We start from the raw sequence: 25,520 nt of genomic DNA, 5'->3' as shown, positions 1-25,520 counted from the left end.
ACAGACTCTGGCAAAGTGACCTGGCTGTTGGCAGAGATAGCATCTCTTGCCGCTCTTTCCCTCCTTCTTCCGCCCTTCACTGGTGTTTGAAACTGCGCGCGCGCGCGCTGTTCCAAGTTCCATCGGCTCTGCTGGCGGGAAAGGCTGCTCCGGAATCTCTGGAATGCGGAAGTCCTTCCAACGTTCCCCCTTTCCTTCCCGCTTTTCCATAGCTCTAGCCTCCTGGCGTGCTCCTATGGACAGCGCTGATTTAGTCAGCTGATCCATAGACTCCGCCCTAGGCGCCCGGGAAAGTTCATCTTTCACTGCCGGAGAGAGACCTTCTTCAAACAGCATTTGAATAGGTTCACTAGCAAGGTCCCACCCTAGTCTATGAATCAGCATGGTGAACTCAGTCCAGTACTCACGTACAGATCGGCTCCCCTGTTTACACGCCATTAACTGTCTGCGCACCACCCCCTGCTCGATCTCGCTGGAAAACATCAAGTCCATGGCGCGAAAAAACTTCATAGTGTCCTTTAAGATTTCATTATTGGCTGCCATCAGGGGCCGAACCCAGTCCTTCGCCCCTCCCTCTAGATGGCCAATCACGTACGCCACTCTAGAGTTCTCATCGGGGAAGTCATCAAACAGTAGATTGAGAGCATATTGCATCTCTGTCCTAAAGGCTTGATAGTTCCTGGGATCCCCCCCAAATTTCTGCACCAATCCAGGCACCCGTCTGGCAAGTGGGGTGGTTTTCCCTTTATCCGCATCTTGAGCCCTCCTCTCCTCGAGCCTCGCCGTTTGCAGCGCCAGCTGGACCTCCAACGCCCTGTACCTTTCTTCCAGGCTTGGACCTGCTCCAGCTCCTCCGGTTCCGGCTGGTTCACTCATGATGCCCTCTGCTTGCACAAGCTGCTTTCAAAGACTGTCAGATTGCTATGATGGGATAGTGAGCTGCTTGTGCGTAAAAGCTTGATCCCTCTGGGGTTTGGCTGGTCATCCAAACCGAGGCACTAACGGAGCCCCCAAAGCATGACTCCGTCAGTCACTGGTAGAATCTGACAGTGGGCGTCTACGGAATTTACGCCAACATAAAAGCTGTTTGACGGACATGCGCCTTCGTGACTCTCTGCGTGACAGTTTCTGGCGAAGGGTGGGAGTTCCTAATGGGGGTTTTGTTACCTCTTTGCTATTCTCACTAGAAGTATCCCAGAGCCTCCCCTCCGCTGTGACTCCTGCACTCCCCCTGCTGGTTCCTTCCTCTGCTGCAGATTCTCTCCTATTCTCCTGGAGCCTGTCCACCACCTGTCCCTCCGATGGCAGTTCCCTGACAGTTGTGGTTAGGCATTGGTTATAAATCTGGTGGAGGAGGGGTTAGGATAGGCTGGGCCTGCCCCTCCATGGTTGCTGTGGAAAGGGAATTCCTTTAAAGGAATCCTGGGGCTTGCCATCTTTTCGTCCAATCCCTGGAATGGGACTAGGGCCGGCAAGCCTTCGGGGAGCAGGCGGGTGAGAGTTGAGGGTCTGTGTCTCAGCTCCAATTCTTCCCCGACTTGCTTTCCCCCCGCACTGTCTTTCGGTGGTGCCCGGAAGTCAGTTCTGTCCCCAGGCGGGGGGACAGATAGTCTTAACCAATGCCTAAACAACCACTCACAGTTTTGTATTTAAATAAAGTTGTGGCCAAAATCATGCCAAAAATCTTAAACAAAAAATTACGTGTCCGTTGTGAGTTATTTTGGGGGGTGGATTGGGGACCTCAACACGCAACAAATTGTCACTGTTTTGGGGTTGAATATATGCTATATGGTAATTTATCAACCTAATAGGTATCGAAAACCATGCAGAATGTAGGCACCCTAAATACAGTCATACCTCGGGTTACATATGTTTCAGGTTGCATTTTCTCGGGTTACGGATGCGCCAAACCTGGAAGTACCGGAACGGGTGGTTGCACATGCACAGAAGTGCTAAATCATGCTTTGTGCATGCCTAGAAGCGCCAAATTGCAACCCGTGCGTGCGCAGACATGGCACTGTGGGTTGCGAACACTGCGGGTTGCGAACGTGCCTCCTGCATGGATCACGTTCGCAACCTGAGCATCCACTGTATATAGAAATGAGCAAACCCGTGATATTTTAGGGAGCACGCTAGCAGGCGGGGCCCATTACTTACATCATAGGAGCCAAAGTAAAGGTAAAGGGACCCCTGACCATTCGGTCCAGTCGTGACCGACTCTGGGGTTGTGGCACTCATCTCACTTTATTGGCCGAGGGAGCCGGCGTACAGCTTCCGGGTCATGTGGCCAGCTTGACTAACCCGCTTCTGGCGAACTAGAGCAGCGCACGGAAATGCCGTTTAGGAGCCTACACAACACAAAACACTGTTGCTATATGTAGGTTTTATTTTATTTGTTTTTTATCTTATATTTTGGAAATGTACATCCAAGTTTTTTCCCCTTTATTTTTTGGGGGGGGGCCCCAAGAGAGTGGGGTCCTAAGCTATACCTTGTTTAGCTTATACACAAATCTGGCACTGATTAGCTTCCCCGCAGACATTGCAGTCTGATCACATTACCAGGTGGCTTGGACTTTGCCCCAGCCAGCCACTTCCTAGGCTACCCACCTTCCCCTGCTCTTACAGTGGCCAGTGTGGCAATTGCCTCACTTCAGGTCGGGGGCTGCACCTTGCCCACCCATCTGCCCAATAGCTGCCCTCCCTCCTCATTTCCTCCACCTGGATCCATCTAAAGATGGTTTTTGTCCGCTCTGTGCTAGAAGAGATACAACAGACATCAAGCCTTAAAAAATACCAAGCAGAAACCTGATGGAAATCAGAGTCAGATATTCAGACCTTTCCCAGGAAGTCTAATGCGCATGGAAAATGTCAACTCCCTGAAATAATTTGCAGCAGCTTAGTTCCATGGTGATTCTATTTGATAAGAATGGGTATTAACACTCCCTCAGTGAGCCTTTTTGTGCCCAGCCTGACTTATTGGTGATTTCCATAAAAATCACTGAAGTGTGAATGATAAACTAGCAGGAGGAAGGAGGTATTTTCCTAATACCAGCTGTGTCTGAATTCTGGATTTGAACGTGCTCAGTTGGCTTAATTTATTTCTCCATTACATTTAGGGCCCAGGCCTTGGCTTCGGAGCTATCGCTGTCAGCCTTTTGGCCTCCTCATTATGCCAACGACAGCTCTTGAATGCGGATTACCTTCGCCACATTGCAGTTTGCGACGAAGGGGAGGGACTCTGTAGCAAAAGAAAGGGGAATAAGGGAAATAAGCCACATGGTGTTTCTGTTCTGTTTTATATACACATACACTGCATAGTCAACTCTCAACGTATATGGAGGTTGTGTTCTGGGGGTGGCACACATAGATAAAACCATGTATAGTCAAAACATAATCTCCCTCAACATGCTCTCCCAAGCTGAGTGCAATGGCAGATGGGATTGCATACATTTCTTTCCACCAGATGCCCACCCCCTTTTAATTTTTTTAGGTTTTTTGGCCAACTGCATAAAGCTTAATTCACACAAGTTAAATGTGCAAGTTGAATATGTGTGTATGAGCGCACATATGTGCATGCATGCCATGGCAGAAATGTGTAAGCTTCAGGAAACCTTGGTCATCTGAGAGTCACCCAGGTCATACTTGAACTTCACAGCTAGGAAAACCAGTTTTGGGCTCCACTAGAGTTGTGTAAAAACATGCTCCTTCCTCCTGCCTTATGTAGTTTCCAACTTTTTCCCGCTCCATGATCTCCGATATGCAACACAGAATCTCTGCAGAGTGTCTTGGATATCTTTGTTTTAGGTACAGCAGGCAAAGATGATGCTGTCCCCTGAAGACATTGATGGTTTCCCCACCCTAAAGGTAAAAGTAAAGGTAAAGGGACCCCTGACAATTAAGTCCAGTCATGAATGACTCTGGGGTTGCGGCGCTCATCTCGCTTTATAGGTCGAGGGAGCTGGCGTTTGTCCACTTCCGCAGACAGTTTTTTCCAGGTCATGTGGCCAGCATGATTAAGCCGCTTCTGGCAAAACCAGAGCAGCACACAGAAACGCCATTTACCTTCCCGTCGCAGCGGTACCTATTTATCTACTTGCACTGGTGTGCTTTCGAACTGCTAGGTTGGCAGGAGCTGGGACCGAACAACGGGAGCTCACCATGTTGCGGGGATTCGAACCGCTGACCTTTCCACCGGCAAGCCCAATTGGCTCAGTGGTTTAATGCACAGCGCCACCTGCATCCCACCCTGCTGGAAGTTAAATTGGAAGCGGTGTTGAGGATAATGGTTTGCGCAAAGAGTACCACACGCCAGAAATTAAACCCAGGATATTATGATGGCATCGTGCTGCCTCAAGGATTGTAGGAGAACTCAGTCAAGAACCATCACTGGCCCTCCTGTCCTTGGGAAGAGTGAGCCAACTTTCATGCTGTATTGTATCTATTTGGGTGAGGAAATGGTGGCATTTCTGTGGAGCCAACCAGACCATTAGGCAAAGGGACAGAGGCAAGCAGTGGATGCTAAACACACTTCATGCTGACCCATTAGAAACCTGATGTTTTGGGGGTGTCTTCCCTTCTCATATTTTGCTCTGTCTGCTTCCTTTTTCAAGCTGAGAATTTCCTTGTTTCTTCCTCTTTCCATAGATTTTCCTCCTGTCAGTGACATAGCATGGGTTGTCAGCATCCGGGGCCACACAGATTGGGGGGGGGGGGCAGACGTAGTAAGCATGTGAATTGGACTTTAACATCTATCATCCGTGACCATGTTGTGCATTGGGCACAACCTTCCATACACCCCAAAAATAATGTTGAGGACCCACATAAACTATTAGGCAAGATTAGCAACCTAGGTTAGCGGGTTTGAAATCTGCTCCATCATATCGGGAGCAATGTGATGGTTATATACATAGGTCACACAAGGCCCTTAGACAGTGAATGCCAAACTTGGTCCTCCAGATGTTTATGGACTACAACTCCCATCATCCCTAGCTAACAGTGGTCAGGGATGATGGGAACTGTAGTTCCAAAACAGCTGGAGGGCTGAGTTTGGCCATCACTGCCCTAAGACAACTTTTTCTGATTGTTGAAAATATCCAATTTATATCAAACCGTATAAAATTTATATATAAGGCATGGTTTCTGGTGAGAAGGGGCAAGGCCACCTGTCACTTTTTTGATGACACAGAGATTCCCCCCCCCCCCCGCTGGTTTAGCCCCAATTTAGGAAAACAGTTTTCTGGCAGTTCATCGCTATTAATTGTCTCAAGCTGTAGAAATCCATAGGATTGCTTCTTTATTTCAGGCTCCTTATATAATTGAAGCCGTGAAACCAGGTTGCATTGCTAGTGTCATAAACATTTATTTGCATATGCTAATTTATATGTATAAATGCCTTTGGGAAATCAAAATGGTGAGTGGCTGGGACAGCACTCATGGTAGAGTGTGCAATGCGCCAAACAGTCCAATAAGCATTTTTAAAAGGAGGGAGATCTGGGGCCCATCACAAAAGGCACTTGCCCTACTCTACCCACTAACAATGCCCCTGCTTCAAATTCATTACAGAAGGAACATGAATATAATGCTTAACATCTTATTCCCCAATTCCCAGAGTATTATGCAGTTAATAGGGCCATCACTGCACAGTCAGTTTCCTTGTGAGGAAGAGAGAGTATTGGTGCTTTGTGGTGTCTTTCTAAAAAAAACCCCAACCCTTTGTTTTTGTTTTACAAGTTCAGCATGGTGAAGCAGACAATGATAATCTGTAGAGCAGACTCCATTTTTACGAAGAGGGAACTGAGTCTGAGAGTTGTTTGCCATATGCCAATAATGAGTCCATCTGTGAGCTGGATATTTTGAAACTGATCCAATACAGACCTTTTCCACTTGTTCTTATATTTGCCACTTGCAAAAGTGAAATGGTCTTTAATTTTCTTTCTTTCTTTCTTGGAAAAAGAGATCTTGAAAACGGATTTAAGAAAGACGTTGCTCACCTCTTCAACAAAAAAAGAAGAAGCTTCTGTTACTAATTAACACCTTGCACTGCTCATATCAGCTTTGACGACAGGTGGGAAGGAAAAATAGGTTTCTTAAATTGAGAACAAAACAACCCTCCCAGAAGGAGGAAGGGGAGTTTAAGAGCTGATATGGATATTTCCTCCCCTTATTGGTTGTGCTGTCTTTTCAGCATTTAAAATGTGATTTGCATCCTGAGAAGTAAATGGAGCAAGACCACTGGGTCATGCTGTATGGAGCAGTGTTTTCTCAAAACACTTTCTTAAATATTAGCTAAAGATTATATAGCTAGAGGAAATTTGGGGGGCAGAGAAAGCGTTGTCCTATCAGTGTTTGGTCCTCTTGCTAGTGACAGAATCTGAAACCTGGATGTCCTTACAGAAACTAAATGTGGCTATTATCTGCATTTTCTGATATTTTGGCTACATTGCATCCCAACCAAGCCACATACATCACTACGGTTTCCTCCTAAGCAGAATATGTGTACCCCAATTCCCATTTTTTCGGAAGATTTCTTAACCTGCTAGAGCCATTTGCATCAGTTTGTTAATATAATGCTCTATTAAAAAATATATCATGAGAACAAAGGCAATCTTAATTGGAGTGTTGTGGAAACAGTGTCTCTTCCCTCGCTCTTCAGTTTTCCGAACAAGTAAGAGGAAATAGCTTTTTCTCCAGCAACGACTTAGAAACCAGGCAAAAATTAATTTTTCACCTCTCTCTGCACCAAGGGACAAAATCATTTACCAGATTCCATTTCCTGTGGGGGTTTCTTATTTTTTATTTTTTTTATCAGGGAAGGGGAGAGGGGACGAAATGAAACGAGGGGAAATGGATATCTTTTCCTGCCACTCTTTTCTGACTACTAATCAGAACATTTGTCACTGAAGAGCCTGACAGGGATCTCATTGCTGCTTCCTAAGTTATTTTAAAATTAGGAGGTAAAATAGATGTCGCCCCCCCCTTGCCCATCCCAATATAATGGAAAAATCTTGCAGATGTGAAATGCGGTGTGTGGGACTCTTGGTCATTTGGCTGGGCTGCTCAACATTGATGTTTCATGCATTAAATGGCTAGACCTCTTAGATTTCCTTTAATCTTTCAAGAAGGGCACCGGTGCTTTTGGTAATATGCACATTTATTAAAATGACTAGTCCCAGCATATGCATGCTTACTGAACAGTAAGTCCCACAGCGCAGAATGGAGCTTGTTTCTAAACAGTTGTGCATCCAGTTGCAAGGTTAATTGAACAATTATTTAAAAGCAGCTGATGGATCATCTAAAAAATAAAATGTAATCACTGGGAACTCAAATTATTTCTATGAGTCTCTGGTGCACAGACACGTCCTAATTCATTTACAGCTGAAGGAGTTTCGATGGTTGAGCAAAATCACCTTTCAAAGGACAGGTGAATGCAAACAGAGACAAAACTCTAATAGAATAGATTCTACGCAGCATGGCTGAATCCTTCACCACCTAAGCTATGACTTCTAAGGCCTAGCTTTTTTGATGGTTAGTTTTTGGTGCACTAAGTGGGGGGGGGGTATTCTCATTCTAAAGTGATTACTACGGAATCAGCATTTTGAGTATTTTGCTTTTTTAAAAATGGATATTTTTGTCACAGATGGAGCTTGTCATTTTCTCTTTAAAACCAGGGGGTGAGGTGATGCGTAAGTCTAAAAAGCTGAGCTAAAACTAAAGGTAAACTTGTGACAGATCCAACTGTCTTCTCAGGCAACACACAATGGTAACAGGTCTCAAAAATCGGTGCCACCTTATTCCATCCTTTTCGGTGCAATTACTGTCTGCACACCATTGCCAATCATATGACTGCTCCAGCTTGTGGTATGGGATGCGGGTGGCGCAGTGGTCTAAACCACGGAGCCTCTTGGACTTGCCGATCAGAAGGTTGGGGTTGGAATCTGCATGAGGGGGTGAGCTTCCGTTGCTCTGTCCCAGTTCCTGCCAACCTAGAAGTTTGAAAGCACACCAGTGCAAGTAGATAAATAGGTACCGCTGCGACGGGAAAGTAAATGGCTTTTCTGTGCACTCTGGTTTCCGCCAAGGTGTCCTGTTGCGCCAGAGGCAGTTTAATCCTGCTGCCCACATGACCCGTAAAGCTGCCTGTGGACAAACGCCGGCTCCCTCGGCCTGAAAGCGAAATGAGCGCCACAACCCCATAGTCACCTTTGACTGGACTTAACTGTCCAGGGGTCCTTTACCTACCTTTTACCCTGGCACACACAACTGGCAGTGATTATTGCGAGCATTTAAGAAGAGCACCCAAATGCACCTCCCCCCATGCAAAATACCATTATGATAATTGTGATACACAGAAATAAAATGGTTAATAATAATAATAATAATAATGGAATTTACATAATTTCATTTGCTATCCAAAGATTTTTATTTTTATGAAAAAATATAAAATTCTGTATCTTTACACTACAAAAAACAATGTACACAAACAAAATGCACAATGAGTATCAAAGAGGAAATAAATACAGTAATGCTAATTTTTCTATTGGTTACAGTTCCAAAAGAGGAAATAGATTCTTGGTGTGATATGGGGCCAATGGAAGAATCTTTCTTGACCCGCCTTGCAACGAGTTAAGGACTAACTTAACATTTATTCTGAGAATATTATTAATGCATTTCACATATAAACTTGGAACCACAGTGGTCAATGTATTTGAAACTTCTCAACCATGAGACCTCGCTACAAGTTATACTCATTACAGGATATCTACTACTTTGTAACCTTGGTTTATTGTTAATCATAAAAAAAGAATAAATAAAACTTAGTTTTAAAGGATGCATAAGGATCTTGTAAAATAAGATCCATGGAATACTCAGGGTGGAAGAGAAATTAGCTTCTTTACTTGGAAAGTTACCCAGGTATGCAACTGTTAGTGCATTTCAGAAAGACAAACTGCCTGGAGTACACCAAAACTTCCAAGTCCCACTTGGAAAAAAACTGTTCTCCTTAGTAAACAGCAACTCTGAAAAAAATGTCATTGCCAGGCAGAAGCCCAGCAATTCTTCGTTTCTTAGATAGATGGCTAGCTTTTGGCCTCAGAACTGCCAATGGCCCCAGGAAGCACAATTCTGTGGAATTCTTAAACTAGAAGAAAATACCTGCCTCTCCAGTGCCTCAAGGTAAGCAGGTAAGCTCACTATAGGGTACTTTGGACACCACTTGTTGCACACTTGCCAGAAAGGCTTGGCCGCTGCTGGAGAAAAGTCAACAATAATTATAACTCCACTCTCTCCATGTTCATTTGAAACTGAGTTCAACGGGATGACACACAGGATTGCAGCACTGGCATTCTCATTTCACTACATTTCATCTTGGCTAATAACTACATTAGTGTAAAATCCTACTCATGAAAACAGACAAAAAAAGAGAGAGATTCCCACAGGTAAGTTTCTCTGCGTGTGCTTTCATCACACTCATCTCCCATCAAACAAAATCGCAAGGTCGTGGGATATTTTCGGATGGGACCAACTGAAGTGAATGTCCAATTCCTAATGAAAATAGTGGCAAGGAGTTGAGAGTCTGAAGCTAGTGGACCTGCGGGTCTCCAGATGTTGTTGGGACTTCCAACTTTCATCCCCCCCCCCCCAGCCAACACAGCCAACAGCCAGGGGGGCTGAGATTTGGAGTCCAGCAACATCTGGAGACCCCCCAATAAAACCTTACAAAAGTTTACTTCAAAGCATGTCTGTGGAAATGGTCCACGGTAGGGATGCCACAGTAGTCTGACCGATCTGATTTCTAACATGGGTCTTGTTCTGCTGGTGGTGCTCAGAGTTAGCCTTCTGGGGCACAGGGGAGGGTGCCTCAATAGCATCATGTGTTTAAATTCCTGTACTAACTGGATGAGAGACTGGGTGGGTGGAGTTTGGGAATCCAAAGGGTATATAAATATAGTTTGTTTTATTTTTACTTTGTTTGCTATTGGTATGGAAATTGGGAAAGACGTGGAAGGGAAATTTTGGTCGACTTTAGGAAAAATGTTTAAAATGTTTAAGAAAAAATAATGAGGTATAAATATTGATGTGTAAATTTGGTTAAGTTAAAATTGATCTTTTTTTAAATGGCTAAATTAAATGAAAATAAGGTTTGTAAATATAAATTGAGGAAATGGAAGAAAGAAGAAAAATAAAATAATAATATGTTAGAATAAATTAAATTAAGTTAAAATGAAGAAGTAAATTAAGGATTTGCTGAGCCAATAATTTAAATTGGAATACAAGAAGGGGAGGTGTGAGGAGGTCTGAGGAACAAGTTAAAAGAAAATAAGTATTTGAACTTTCAGGTGTTTTTAATTGTTTTTATTTTTAAGTTTTGGATTTTTGTATTTTTTTGTTTATTTTTGTCTTTGTTGTTATATGTGTTGTTCTTTTTTGAAAATGCTAATAAATATTCATTTAAAAAAAAGAGAGAGATATACTGGGGGTACCACAGAGGCATACCAAGAAACGAACGTGTTTGCATTAGGGGATTTCCTGAAGTAAAGGACCTTATGCATTATATCTTGCGCTGTCCCTTATATAATGAAGCAAGAGAACTATTTTTAGCACCTATAATGACAAGCTCCCCTGGCCAGAACCCCCTGACATGATTTTATATTTCCTCACAGACACAGATAAGTATGTGACCTGGCGTGTAGCACTCTTTGCAACTGCCGCTAGGAAAATTAGAGCAAATTATATAGCCAAGATAGCCACCAACTGTAAAGGAGATGAATTTATTTGACCCTATCTACATCAAGCTATGGGACGCAGGTGGCGCTGTGGGTTAAAGCCTCAGCGCCTAGGACTTGCCGATCGAAAGGTCGGCGGTTCGAATCCCTGCGGCGGGGTGCGCTCCCGCTGCTCGGTCCCAGCGCCTGCCAACCTAGCAGTTCGAAAGCACCTCCGGGTGCAAGTAGATAAATAGGGACCGCTTACCAGCGGGAAGGTAAACGGCGTTTCCGTGTGCGGCTCTGGCTCGCCAGAGCAGCGATGTCACGCTGGCCACGTGACCCGGAAGTGTCTCCGGACAGCGCTGGCCCCTGGCCTCTTAAGTGAGATGGGCGCACAACCCCAGAGTCTGTCAAGACTGGCCCGTACGGGCAGGGGTACCTTTACCTTTACCTTTTACATCAAGCTATATTCTGTCTTTACCACCAAACTCCGAATATAACTGCACATTTTATTAATTAACATTATTTTTTAATATATTAGTGGCCATGTGGTGATTTTAGCCTATAAATTTTATTGTTTAACCTCTTGACCTGTATATTAAGGTACTTTTATAGCTCTGTTTAGAGTAGGTAATGTCTTGGTAATATAAATATTTTAAGTTTTTTTGTATCAATCCAGCATATTTTCTTTTAATTGTTGAATGATTCTGTGTACATTGTGGCAGCCTTTGGCTATGTGCAATAAAACTGACTGACTGACTGGGGCTGCACATGGAAAGTAATGCACAGCACCCACAGGTCAATGCACATCTGAGATCCATCCCACTGGAAGCAGTGAGCAGCATCTGGGTTTGTAAAGAGTAAGGGTATCTGCGACACTCCATGAGCTTCCTTGGATTTTAGACTATGGAGCAGGAAAATTCCACAGAAATAGTGGGCTAGTGTAAATTGCTCGGAGAACATTATTATTATTATTATTATTATTATTATTATTATTATTATTATTATTGCCTTGGTACTTTCTCTTCAATGGACAAGGCTTCCATATCAATAAAAATAATGCCCACAGGCAAAAAAATACATGCAGTGTTTCTATAGCAGGCATAGGCAAACTCGGCTCTCCAGATGTTTTGAGACTACGATTTCCACCATCCCTGACCACTGGTCCTGTTAGCTAGGGATGATGTGAGTTGTAGTCCCAAAATATCTGGAGGACCGAGTTTGCCTATGCCTATGCCTGTTCTACAGCCTATTTGAAGAGGCCATGACTAGGCCATTTTGCCTTTCCAGCCACTCCTTCTCTGCCCAACGGGGCAGTCAGGTCTGATAGCTTTGGTGAGGGAGCAGGGGCCCAGCCCCAAATTCTGAAGCAGGACCATCATCCTTAAATCCACAAGTAGCTGCCTAAAAAGATTTCCCAATGTGGAAGTTGCCTCTTGAAACCTCTTTATGTTCTACAGGATTTTAGATATCGGCTCCTTCTGAAAAATGTGCTATTTCTTCAGCCACCTAAATTGTATGAAAGTTTGTTAAAATGAAACTTGATTTTGATTTGTGCAAACGTTTGAAGGGTTTACCTTATGGTGAAGGGAATTTAAAAAGAGAGAAAGAGCCACTGACTAATTAGGGGCTGTGAGTTATCATATCCGGACACATTTGTCAATAAATCAGTTATTTGGCCAGCCAGCCAAAAGGGCAGGTATGCCCCCCCTCTCTCTCCACACACACACACCTTTTGCAAATATTTAACCTCAGAAACTGCCCCACAAAAAACAGTGGTACCTTGGTTTTCAAACGTCTCTGTTGACAAACATTTTGGTTTTCAAATGCTGTAAACCGGAAGTAAATGCTTTGGTTTTCCAACACGCCTCAGAAGTCGAACATGCCATGCGGCTTCCATATTGAGTTTTCCGTACTGAGGCTTCCATACTGAGTTTTTGGTTTCCGAACGTTTCGGAACTCGAACAGTCTTCTGGAATGGATTACGTTTGAAAACCAAGGTACCATTGTATTCCCAAAGTGTGTTTGAAACTTGACCAAGTTTAACAGTGCTTTCAGGACTTGGTACAGAGTGTTTTAAGGGGAAATGCCACAGGATTGTAAATGTGATTGCCTCCCAGAGTCAATTACAATGCCCAAGCTTGTAATTTGAACGTGGCAAGCGGGTTCTGTGGAGACATCTTCCGAGAAAATATATCTGCAGCAAGGTGGTCTAGTGGAACATACTCATCCTTCCATGGTTATCACCACAGGCAAAGAGCTCATCATTACTGTAAAATTACTCCTGGAATGTAACACTTCAGGGGGGGGGGGGAAACACTTTTCAGGAAAAAAAGGGAAATGCATGCGCACACATACTCAAAAACTGCAGCCAGTCCAACTTACTCAGAAATCTAACTCCTAGATAATTCCTAGTATAGGATTGCAACAAATTATTTAACACCCCACCCCCGCTTGCATTATGAGTCCAAGAAAAGTTCCAACATGTGATGTGTGCCATAATTTCTGATGCAGGTGATCCTTATTCACAAGACATGCACTGTGATGGATCTCTGATAATTTGAACATGCATCCTCTCATAAATTACTGGGTGTGATGCAGTTAAGCTTGTTTAAATCCTGTTTTGTATCTCTCCCATTATCTTCAGTGAGAATCAAAGTGCTTAACTTTGGGTGGAATATGCTGATTGTCTGTTGATATGAAGTGTCTACTTGAAAGTAAAATAAAAATACTTTTAACTGGTTGAAGAAAACAGCATTTAGCCATGTCACTCTAGTGACAGATGCAAAGTGTTCCATGTTATTTCTTTCCTATTTGTTAGCCACAGAAAGCTGTTAAAAAAGGGTAGGAAGCATTCCTTTGTAGTGAGAAAATAATTCTCACATTTCAGTGGGATAAAATCATAACAATGTGCAATTGAGCAAAGTATAACATTTTGTGTGTGGAAGCAAAAAAGAAAGAATTTGTGAGGGGGCAGAAACGTATTTTTCAATGAGACCTATTGGTTTCCAACAGTTAACAGGCTACTGGTAGAGACCAGAGAGAAAAGCGCCAAGGTTAATGTATTAGTGAAATCATCTCCAAGTAGAAGAGCTTTGTGGACCAAGAAAGAAAAGGATCTAGAAGAAATAGTGGCAACTTCTTTTCTGTGAATTTTTTTTACAAACAACTGCAAACAAGAAGGTACAAATAATCTCCAAACAGGTCTCGTGACAGCTCCAATAATGCTTTTTATTACTTGGGAAAAAAAACTGCTTTGTGCTAAAATGGCTCTGTCTCTGTGTTCCATTGTTTCTAAATTCTCTTTCTGGCTCACCAGCTAACAGAATTAAACATGAAAGACACGAAACCGCATGGCCAGAATTTGTCTGGCTCTCCCTGCTCGCTGGGTTGTCTGCCATGAAAGCCGACCACATAGGTTGCCTTTCCTTCCTTCCCCTGACCATTTTCTCATGTTTATAGATGAGCTTGGCACTTTGCCAAGCAATGGCAGATGGAAGAAAGAAGGGAAGGCCCCTCCCCATTCTTGCAGGCATCTGATTTGCTGTCAAGGTCCCCCTGTTTCTGGCCACGACCATCTATAACCATCCTGAGCAGCCACTGACGATTCTTGAAAGGGAATGTTTTGGATGGGAGTCTTCTATCCCAAGCTCAAAAAGAAAACAGAAATGTAATAGTGTGTGCCATCTAGACAGAGCCGTCTTCCCCATAGGGCTTACTGGTGCGTCGTGCCAGGGCGCCAGCCCCTTATGGGTGCGCCAGTGAGTGGGGGAGCTGCGCAGCTTTGCTGGCGGCCTTCCCTTTCCCTGCACGCCCGCCAGCTGCGCCCCGCCAACTATATGACTGGGGGGCATGCAGCTTCCCTCCCAAGCCTCTGCAGGGTTTGCTTTGCCACAGCAGCATGGGGGAGAGTTGCATCCCCCCCCCGATGGCTGGCAGTGCACAGCTTCACCCCCCCCCCCACTATCTGTGGTAATTTGGGGGCGCTGGGTGGATATTTGCACCCCGGCGCCACATCTGCTAAAGATGGCCCAGCATCTAGACATACATTCCAAAAAATCCCAAATTACTGTTAAGTCCCCTACTCCATTTTAGACATGTAACAAGCTCTGAAATAGGCAGGGCAAAATTTTAGATCAACTAGAAACGATCAGCATCAACTTCAACCCCTGCAGTGACATCTCCCACAGCCCAGCTTCCTGATAAATTGTATAAAATGCTGCAGGTGGAACTATAGGAAACACCATGAATTTAGGTTTTATGGGTAGTAATGATGTCATCATGATTCACTCATACCCAATCCAGAGTATAGATTGGGTATGAGTGGCTCATGTTGACATCATTGCTACCCACGGGGACCTAAATACCGTATTTTTCGCTCTATAAGACGCACCAGACCACAACACGCACCTAGTTTTTGGAGGAGGAAAACAAGAAAAAAAATATTCTGAATCTCAGAAGCCAGAACAGCAAGAGGGATCGCTGCGCAGTGAAAGCAGCGATCCCTCTTGCTGTTCTGGCTTCTGGGATAGCTGTGCAGCCTGCATTCGCTCCATAAGACGCACACACATTTCCCCTTACTTTTTAGGAGAGAAAAAGTGAGTCTTATAGAGCAAAAAATACAGTATATGGTATTTCCTACAACTCCACCTTCAAGAAAGGTCTGAGATCTTGATCTGATTACCCCGAATATTTGATAAATAATGCACAATTATTCTGAAATAACAATTTGAGAGGACCTGTCAATTCTTTTTTAAAAATTAACATCTGAGTTACACACATCTGGATCATACTTTGAGGCTAGCCACACTGATTTCTGTGAGACTCCCAGTTATATTGATTAGGATTGCATAAAAATGGGGGAATTAAGGGTGTTATTGAAGTGATGTGAGATTTGTTATATCTTGGGTTGGCAAACTAAGGCCTGGGGGCCAGATCCAGCCCAATCACCTTCTAAATCCAGCCTGTGGATGGTCCGGGAATCAGTGTGTTTTTACATGAGTAGAATGTGTCCTTTTATTTAAAATCCATCTCTGGGTTATTTGTGGGACATAGGAATTCGTTCATCCCCCCCCCAAATGTAGTCTAGCCCCCCCCCCACAAGGTCTGAGGGACCCTTGCTGAAAAAGTTTGCTGACCCCTATAGTTCCATCCTATTACTCTCTGTCAAAGTAAGAGTTCAAAAAGGAAGAACTGAGCATGAGACTCTTAATCTCAGAGCCGTGAGTTCGAGACTCACATTGGGCAAAAGATTCCCGCATTGCAGGGGGTTGGACTAAATGACCCTCATGGTCCCTTCCAACTCTGCAAATCTGTGACTCTAAGCATGGTTTTTCCCCATGAGAGTATTCCGCTGGGAACCTCCTTTCTGCATTACCACGTTTGGCCATTGGATGAGTCTTGGAGCAATTCCTGTGAGTGGAATATCCATGGAAGGAGACCATGACACATGATTGCTCCAGATGATCACAATACTACATCACAATACTACAAAGCCTGCCTGTTCCTACAGCTAATGGCATTGGCTTATAGCAATAAACAGAGTGCCAGTAAGTCATGCACAATTTGTCTGAATGCCTAGCCTGCCACGAATGTGACTTGAGGACTTTAGGAATCACAGAACTTTCTCCACCAGAGCCTATCCCAAACATACAAAATGGAAGGCCTCTCCTTTGGATTTTGTAATGCATTCTTTATGGTTTTATTTATTCAGTTATAATCCAACCAACCCCAAGTTCTCAGGGTGGATAAGAATGTGTTTCAGGAGGCAAAATCAAAGCTAGAGAGAACGCTCCTGTTTTCAAGACATGACAGCCACTTTGAAGTTGCTGAGTTTTTCAGGGCCTGTTCTAGGCAAGACAATTTCTACCTCATGATATTTCTGGTTTTATTTAAACCTCTCTACTCCATGTCGAATGCACACAGTTTTTGGTGTCAGTTTTGCTCACAAGTGCACTGGTCTCATAAATATGTACCGTATTATTTGCCCTATAGGACACACTTTTTCCCCTCTCGCTCTCCAGGCTTCAGGAGAGCCGCAGCGCCAGCCCCACAAGGTCGGGGGACAGCGGGGAGGCGGAACGCCACCATCCCGCTGTCTCCCGATGTGGTTTGGAGGCTGACGGCAGGGAGACGCGTGCTTCTCCCCGCCGCTAGCCCCGCAAGCTCCGGGGACAGCGGGGAGGCGCAGCGCGTCTTCCCGCTGTCCCCGGACCTGGTCTGCAGGCAGGCGGCGGGGTGAAGAGTGCTTCTCCCCGCTGCCGGCCCCACAAGCGCCTGGGGGGGGGGAAATATATTTTTTTTCTTTATTTCCCCCCAAAAAATCTTGGTGCGTCCTATGGGCCGGTGCGTCCTATGGGGTGAAAAATACAGTATACTGTATTCCCCTGGCAGAGATGCAATTTCCAGAGTGGTATAACACTCGGAATTGTAGCTTTCTGAGGGGAATAGGTGCTCTCCTACCAACTCTTAGCAACTTTAACGAACTACAGTTCCCAGGAATCTCTGGGGGGAGCCATGACTGTTTAAAGTGGTGTGATAGTGCTTTAAAAATGTAGTGTGGATGATGCCACTTAGAATGTACTTTCCTGCTGCACAAGAAGATGGACAAGCTACTCCTGTGGTCTCTGTACCTTCCTCCACCTCCCTCTTTTAACTTGCAGGTTGTTTACTTATTTTTATTGTTTTTAATCATTTAGCGGAGCACTCAGTAATGGCAACCCCCCAACTGCAGGCAGAACTTGTGCAGTCACTGTTGCCATTTCATAATGCTACTTGGGAGACCACCTCTCTCTTTCTTTGTGCCTTAAAAAAGAAAAAAAGATTTTCAGTCCAGCATTCACCAACTTGCAGCTAGCACAGTCCAAAACCAACAGGGGGCAACAGGTTGGCGAATGCCATTTCCACTGTATGAAAGGCCATTTGATTGCATTTTATGATTTCATGCAAGCTTCCCCGAGTGCTTTTCTTGAGCCAGAGGGGACCCAAGCTTAATAAATAAACAAGCAAATCAATAAATACAAATGGCGGCACTGATATTGCTACTATTGCCAGCCTGGGGTTTGCCACAACCATTTTGGAATACAGGCAAAGACATTAAAGAACAAAGGCCAGCCAAATCCCTTCTCCAGTTTCATTGCAGAGGAGATTGTGGTAGGAAAAGGGCCTGGATAAGACAATCTTCATGACAGCTTCTCCCTCTCAGCCTTTTGTATCCTAAAACAGGGCTGGCTTTTTGGCAGAATATATATTCCCAAAGGTGCAAAGAATTCTTCCATGTACAACCCCATTTTTGTATGTTGCTGAATCAGTTGCCTTAGCTCGCAGGAGAAAAACAAAACTATTTTCCTTATCCTAAATAATCAGCAGCAGATTAGAAGATATACTAGATTTAAGTCTGGGGAGGTGAAATACACCCAATTTGTATTATTTACTCTGGAAGCAGTTTGCTGACCTTTACCAACAATAATACTTTTTTTTTTTTCACCGCCGTGGTAACAGTTAGTTGCAAGAGGCAACAAGGAATCCAGAAGGAAGACCGGCCAATTCTTGGCAGCTCATTATGGCCATTACGAAGTCATTACATTTTCCAGAGCTACATGAGACAGAGTGAATTCCCAGATCTAGGCAAAGCAATTTTTCCAGATTGTACTACTGGAGGAAAGGGTCTTGGCCTGACCTGTATTCACTTAAATTCAATTAAAAAAAAAGCAATATAACAACAATATAATCATTTAAATACTCCCTACCACAGTGGACAGAATTTTTCCGGTATTACTGGAGCTGTATGTGCCCTGTGCTTAAAATATTCTGTGCCCAGTAATTATAATTCAGCAGCCTCTATAAATGCTGTGCAGAATGCGCACAGTGGATTCTGATTCAGGAAGCCGCAAGAAGCTAGGTAGAGACCTGAACTCCACCTCCCTTCCTGAAATTGTGTGTAGCTACACCTCCCAGCTTCTGAGATTTCGCAATGAATTGTCTACATGCTTCCAAGGATATATCTACAGCAGAAGTGCCAGAAACCTGCTCCACCAACACAGCAAATGCAAGCAGATTCTTCAGGAAGCCGAAAGCTCGACCCAATTCCAATTTCTGTGCTATGGTGAAATCTTACCTGCATCATAACCAAACAGCAGTAAAAACAAAAGCAAATAGATAGCATGAAAAAGATGAAGTCCCATATCTGGGGTGTGCAGCAAACTGGACAATATTACCTATATACATCGTAGTGATTGTGGGTCAAATTCCCAGCTACGAAAAGGAAATCCGTTAAGAAAATGAGGAAGAAAAACACACCCTGTATTGCATTGAACATTGAAAATGTTTGTACAATGATTTTACGGCTTCATTGCTGTGCAAGAGTATCATCCTTTAAAATGTACAAAACCAGAAATCTCTGCCAAGAAATAGTCTAATATTGCTCTTCAATATTCTTCCGCCGATGCTTAAGACTTGAAGCAAACTTCGGTGAACTGCAGCTTTCAGGAGCCCGCAAATGGCTGTAAAATGTTTCGATTCAAGTAAGTCCTTGGAAGTATTAACATGGGCTGCCTTTTGCAGTTTTTTAAAGGTGCAATGTATACGTACTCAGATATATTCCCCATGTACAGACAAGGTGTGCTGGGAAGGTTTTTGTTGTCAAAGCAGAAGAAAATGGTTAACTTCGTATATGCCATATACAGTACCCATTTCCACTTTTTACGCACGTTGTATTAACTTCGTAAAGAAAGTTAGGTTCTAACACTGATTATAAATTATGTGGTTGAGGCCTGTGTCTTCCTGTTGCATTAAAGGAAGCACTGGCTTTCATTTTGTTGCTGTTGTTGTCAAAATAATGGCAGGTCTATGTTTACAAAGTGCAAGGTCGATCACTTGAAGAAGTGTCATACTAAAAAATAATAATTTTAGAAAGTTACAATGGCACCATCCCATTTACCAGCTGGACCTTCATTTCTTGAAGGCTGTTCAATATCTTCTTCTGGTGCCCAGCAAGTGTGACTCCAAGACTCCTCAAATCCCTGCATGAAGAAAGCAGACATTGATTCCAAAGGGTAGATTCAGCAGGAAGGTGACTGCTCTTGACAATTAGTGAAGGGTAAAGGGACCCCTGAAGACAGAAGTGCCTGGCGTGCTCTGGTCCATGGGGTCACGAAGAGTCGGACACGACTAAACGACTAAACAACAACAACAAAGGGACCCCTGGCCATTAGGTCCAGTCGTGACCAACTTGGGTTGCGGAGCTCATCTCATTTTATTGGCCAAGGGAGCCGGCGTACAGCTTCCGGGTCATGTGGCCAGCATGACTAAGCCGCTTCTGGCGAACCAGAGCAGTGCATGGAAATGCCATTTACCTTCCCACTGGAGCGGTGCCTATTTATCTACTTGCACTTTGACATGCTTTTGAACTGCTAGGTTGGCAGGAGCTGGGACCGAGCAACGGGAGCTCACCCCGTCGCGGGGATTCGAACCACCGACCTTCTGATCGGCAAGTCCTAGGCTCTGTGGTTTAACCCACAGAGCCACCCGTGTCCCGCTCTTGAGAATTACCCATGTGTATATAGATATATATCTTCATTGTCTACATCCACTTGTTTTTAAGCCATACCATTTAAAATGTTTCACATTAAATCCAAGGATTATTTGGAGTGAAAATCCTCCTCTTCCCTTGCAACAGAAAAGTCCAGCGTAGCTGAGGACAAGGCTTCCTGCTCTTATTATAGGCTAGATTACACCATTAATAGGATCAAATGGCAAAGTTTTCATATAGCCCATTGGGTGATGGTGCCCGGGGATAAAAGGAACAAGCTTTCTCCATTTATCATGTTGGAGAAGATCTGTTCTGAAATGCCTCCTTTACGGACTATCCTCTGTCCCCTGCTAGGTAGAGTTTTTGTGGGTATATATTCAAGCACAATGGCACAGTCCAGGGAAAGCTTTGCCACTCGATTCTGCTAATTGTATAAACTAGGCTTGTTTGTTTCTTTCAGGCGGTAGGAAGCTTTTTGAGCATGGCTTTCTCAGCCTGCTCCCCTCATGAACGGGGAACAGAGTGACTGAGTTGTGTATGAAACTATGGCACAAAGCCACTTCCGACCTCAGGAGGAGGTGGTGCTGCAGGACTCAGGGGAATCCTCTGCCACGTCATCCCCCTGGCCAGCCAATCGGCTGGCTCAGGGGGTGTGGCTTGCCACATTTAAGGCAAGCGCGCAGAGGAGCGTCCTCTTTGGCCGCTGCTCAGCTTAGGGAATTTCTCACCCACCCACCCACCCACCCTTCAAGGTTTCTCCTTTGACCTTGCTATGGACTTTGATTGGTCGCCATTAAGAGGCCTGGTAGGAATTTTTCCACTTGGCAAATTGGTACCAGCCATTTGGTTTTTTCGCCTACCTCGTAGCAAATCGTCACAACTTCCTTGGTTTGGCGGTTAAGCATTGGTAGGGGTATTGTTATGTAGAAGAATGGGGGGAGGAGCGCCATCACCTCCCCTGGTTAGTGAAGGGTAGTCCAGTAAAGGATTTGGGGGGGGGGGGCATGGCCCCGTCCGAAGTCTATGGAGGCCAGGGCCCAAGGCACGCCCCCGAGCGGAGACCCTGGGGGAGTTCCTAGTTGATGTGCATCAGCAGGACCCCCCCCCCCTTTACTGGTGGTTAACCCTTCTCGGCCTTCAGGCAGACAGACTGAAGCCGGATAGTCGATTAGGACCAATGCCTAAGCCAATACTGCTCATCACCTGCAACCAATATAGTTGTGGCCAATTTTAGCCCATTAACCTAAATAATGGTGTCTTGTGTCTTTATTTCTACTGGTGGGAGGCGGGAACTCGCCACGCAAGTAAGAGGAGCAATGTACACAGGGGGGGTTACCCTGTTCACCTTTTCCTGTTGTTGTGAAAGGCAAGGACTGGAGCACTGAATTCAGTGGGTGGTCTCTGTCTGCTCCATCCCAGGTCAACTGCTGCAGGAAGACGGCCACACACCTATGCTTCTGTGTCAGAAGGAGGGTGATAATGTACCCAGGCACCATTCCTAGCTAATCTTAAAGACTTGTGAATGGGGTTGCAGCATCTGATGGAACATGCCACTTTTGTTAGCTTTTGGGGAGTATTTCTGGAAGTGCATTCCACCATATGGCATTTTAAAGTGTCCTCTTTTTTTCTTTTTCGTTTTTGGAAACACACACTTTCCCTCAAAGATCAATTCGCTTTTCCCAGCCACTTCATTATTTTGCTTTTCGGAGCCTGAACATAGGAAACTACCACAGTTCAGGTCAGACAGCTTATCTATCTCACAAGGATTGGCTGTGACTTTCCACAGCCTCAGGTTCCTGAAAAACTGGCTTCACGTTTTCCGTGGTCAGGCTATCCCAAGAGCCTTCAAGGATGCAAATGTGTAACTGAATCAGTGACACAAAACTACACCAGGAGGACTATTTCAGGTCTTCCAAGAAGACTCGTGCATCCTTTGAAATGCCAGAAAGTTAAATAATAGATAAAATTGTAATATAATCAGGCTGCTTCTGAACTTTGTTTGCATTATAAGCATACGATGTGCTGAATACTTTTAACACTCTTACAAGGAATCTTATCTCAGGCAAAATACTCCTATCAAAATCTCATTGTCTGACTTCTAAGAACATGTCTGCTTGGGGAAAGCACTTTGTTTGGATTTCGTAGAGTTTCTGGTTTTGCACAAGCCTCGGGTACAGAGAGTTCTATACAAGAAGGTGCTGTGAAGCATCAGGAAATAACACCAGCCTGTGAATGCTGGGGTTTTATAGTAACATTAACTACTAACTTTTTATGACTATGATCATTCTCATTTCGGTTTCTACTGAGTTCTGAAAATGGCTCAGCCAATAATACTTTAGCGAAGCTGGGTGTGTTACAGCTGAAAATTGGGCGATTGTTTTGGCAACTCCGCACCAGACTGGATTCCCCAGTGCCCAAATTCTTAGAAAATGATAACTGTACATGGGCTGGGCAAGTGACTACGGCCACATTAAACTTTGCCCTCTCAACAGAAGGTAATTTAGAACCATCTGCTCTTAAGGACTTCTTTGGGGGGAGTCATCCCACAAGTGCTATATGGTACAGAAGGGTGGAAGTAGGCAAATGCTAAACTGGAAACTACGGTACCAAAATTTTGTAATTTTTAGGTTGCATTAAAAACCTACCTCGTGGCACTCCTGTTGCTATGATGAGATTGGAGCCTGGGGTTTCTTCAATATTGCCCCAGTTTCATATTTTCTTGCTTCAAGTACAAAGTTACATCATCATATACCAGATAACAACGTTGCCCAAAAATGTGTTTCCTCCTCCCTCTTTTTTTTTTTTTTTAGCAAATTTCTAATGGATCTGTATAAAATTGGGCTAAGAAACATGAAGCTCTCCTAAGTATGAATTGTTTCCTCATGTTCTTAAAGTTATTACTCCTACAGCTTAAAAATAGAGGGGCTTCTTGTTAATTAAATGTTACCTTCAAACTATGCAATTCTCACCATATTACTACTCTGTTAGAACAGATTATTGTCTTCAAGTCTTCTTCTTTTTAATTATCTGTTGGTGCAATGATGAAAGCATTTATTGCTTTGAGGTTTCAAACAATACCCACAACATGTTTAGAGAAGATATACACTGGAATATGTATATTTCTGTATTTGGGTGCAAGAGAGGAAGAAGATATTGTCCAATTGTCCAATTTCTTTAGAGCTGATTAAAAAATATATTACCAAGACCGGTTTGCTATTTCACATATTAAGTTTCTGTGTTTGCTCTAGTGGCACAATGGGTTGGATAAAACATGGTCATGCAACATGGGGTCCAATGTGCTGAAGAAGTCCCATAATAAGATGAGGGGAAAGGAAGGCAGCAGAATATTCCAGGACAACATCAGACCTACCCCTCTGCCTTGTGTTATGTTCCACCCCACTGTGTGGTACAAAGTGAGCAAGCAGTGATCCACCCATGTGTCTTTAAGAACTAAAACAAAACAAAACAAAGTATAACAAAATAATCCAAAGACTTGAATTAGAAAAAGTAGGAGCTAGTGTACTTTCTGCTGCCTTCTTGGATAAAAGGAATGTTAAAGTATCCTGCCACTAGACTGGACCAGACTCAAGCATTTATTGTAATATAAACAGCTAGGCCTTATTTATTTAGCCATTAAAGGTTGCATGCAAAAGAGGAGAGAAATAAAACCCTGTGTTCTTGCTTTAAAGCAGCATTGGGGAGGAACAATTTGAAGTAGAAAACAGAACTCGTAAGTTATCTCAATGATCCTTATCATATTGTAGGTGTGGGGGTAAGTGGTGGTCGAGTAGCTTGCTTAAGACATAGCAGAAATAAAATTTGAACCTATCACTCTCAAGGAAACCAACACAATTCCATAGAAATCCATGGGATGTACTTTCAGGTGTGCATAGAAAAGCACCAACATCGTACCTCAGCTGATTTTGAAGTATGTCTTTCCCACTCACCCTTCATCAAGGCTAAACTTTACAAGCTAAGGCAAGCTACTGGTTTCAAGACCTGAGAGGAGCAGCCTTCCACCCCCAGGAAAGGGCTAGCTGTACGTGCATTTAGCAGCTATGGAGCCATGTTTCGCTGGCTGTTTCCCCAGCAATTCAACTTGTCTGGTTTCCATAACTGATAATGGTAAAACAACGTAACAGGCTGTATGTAACTATATAAATTCCTTTTAAATGTGATTAAATATATGGTTCTATAGACCAATTTATCATATAAACGAAACATATAAGTCCTGCAGATAGATCAGGAAAAACAATCTATTCAGTTGTTATACTGGCAGTATCCACGGTATGGAATTCTTATATCAATCTTGTAGTGTTCCACATGAAGACGCTTTTAAGAATTCTAGCATTCCTCATATGCAGGTATCAGACGAAAAACTTGGAAGAATGGCACATGCAGAAAATAAGACAAGGATTTCATGTTCCATGTCTCTGATATACAAGAATATGGTATGTAAATTTATTGTTTAGTATGTGTGTTACGTTACAGTGGTACCTCGGGTTACATACTCTTCAGGTTACAGATGCTTCAGGTTACAGACTCCGCTAACCCAGAAATAGTACTTCAGGTTAAGAGCTTTGCTTCAGGATGAGAACAGAAATCGTGCTCTGGCGGCGCAGTAGCAGCAGGAGGCCCCATTAGCTAAAGTGGTGCTTCAGGTTAAGAACAGTTTCAAGTTAAGAACGGACCTCCAGAATGAATTAAGTACTTAACCTGAGGTACCACTGTACTTGGTTTTGTATAAAATTACATCATATTATGTTCGTTTATATAATCCAGCGTATGCACGGCTGACGAAGCCCGGCTGGGCGAAGCAAGGAATTATCCTGGAATCCTTGTCATATTTTCTGTATGTGCCATTCTTCCAAGTTTTTCGTCTGATACCTGCATACAAGGAACTCTAGAATTCTTTAAAACGTCTTCACGTGGAACACTACAAGATTGATATAAGAATTCCACACCATGGATACTACCAATATAAGAACTGAATAGATTGTATTTCCTCATCTATCTGCTGGACGTACATGTTTTGTTTATATGATAAGTTGGTTTATAGAACCATATATTTTGATATGATATGTTGAATCACATTTAAAAAGAATTTATATAGTTACATACAGCCTGTTACGTTGTTTGTGTTGTTATCAGTTTTGTATTTACGTGACAAAGGGTTTGGGAATGTGGTTTCCATAACTAGCAATTGACATGATGCGCAAGTTAGAAAAATGGAATATGGTGAGCCCTAACCCCGGAAGGGCAACTCCCTCAAATCACCAAGGTTGACC

At 43.7% G+C, this 25,520-nt stretch overlaps 1 protein-coding gene and 1 long non-coding RNA gene across 8 annotated transcripts in view; one reads left to right on the top strand and one right to left on the bottom strand.

Annotated features, from left to right (window-relative positions):
• LOC310830342 overlaps positions 1–25,520 on the top strand; it is an 84,728-nt gene that overhangs the window by 24,506 nt on the left and 34,702 nt on the right. The gene's annotated exons all lie outside the window — the stretch shown is intronic.
• EPHA5 (EPH receptor A5) overlaps positions 18,200–25,520 on the bottom strand; it is a 248,584-nt gene continuing 241,263 nt past the window's right edge. For all 7 annotated transcript variants that reach the window (XM_083709143.1, XM_083709144.1, XM_083709148.1 and 4 more), the window contains one exon: positions 18,200–19,723. In XM_083709143.1, the coding sequence (XP_083565269.1) occupies positions 19,618–19,723 (106 nt within the window). In that variant the 3' untranslated portion in view covers positions 18,200–19,617. The remainder of the gene's footprint in view (positions 19,724–25,520) is intronic.

The sequence above is a fragment of the Podarcis gaigeae genome, assembly GCF_964106915.1.
Source record: "Podarcis gaigeae genome assembly, chromosome: 13".
Taxonomy (NCBI): Eukaryota; Metazoa; Chordata; class Lepidosauria; order Squamata; family Lacertidae; genus Podarcis; species Podarcis gaigeae.
Note: the sequence above shows the minus strand (reverse complement) of the source record. Positions and strands in the feature narration are given on the sequence as shown.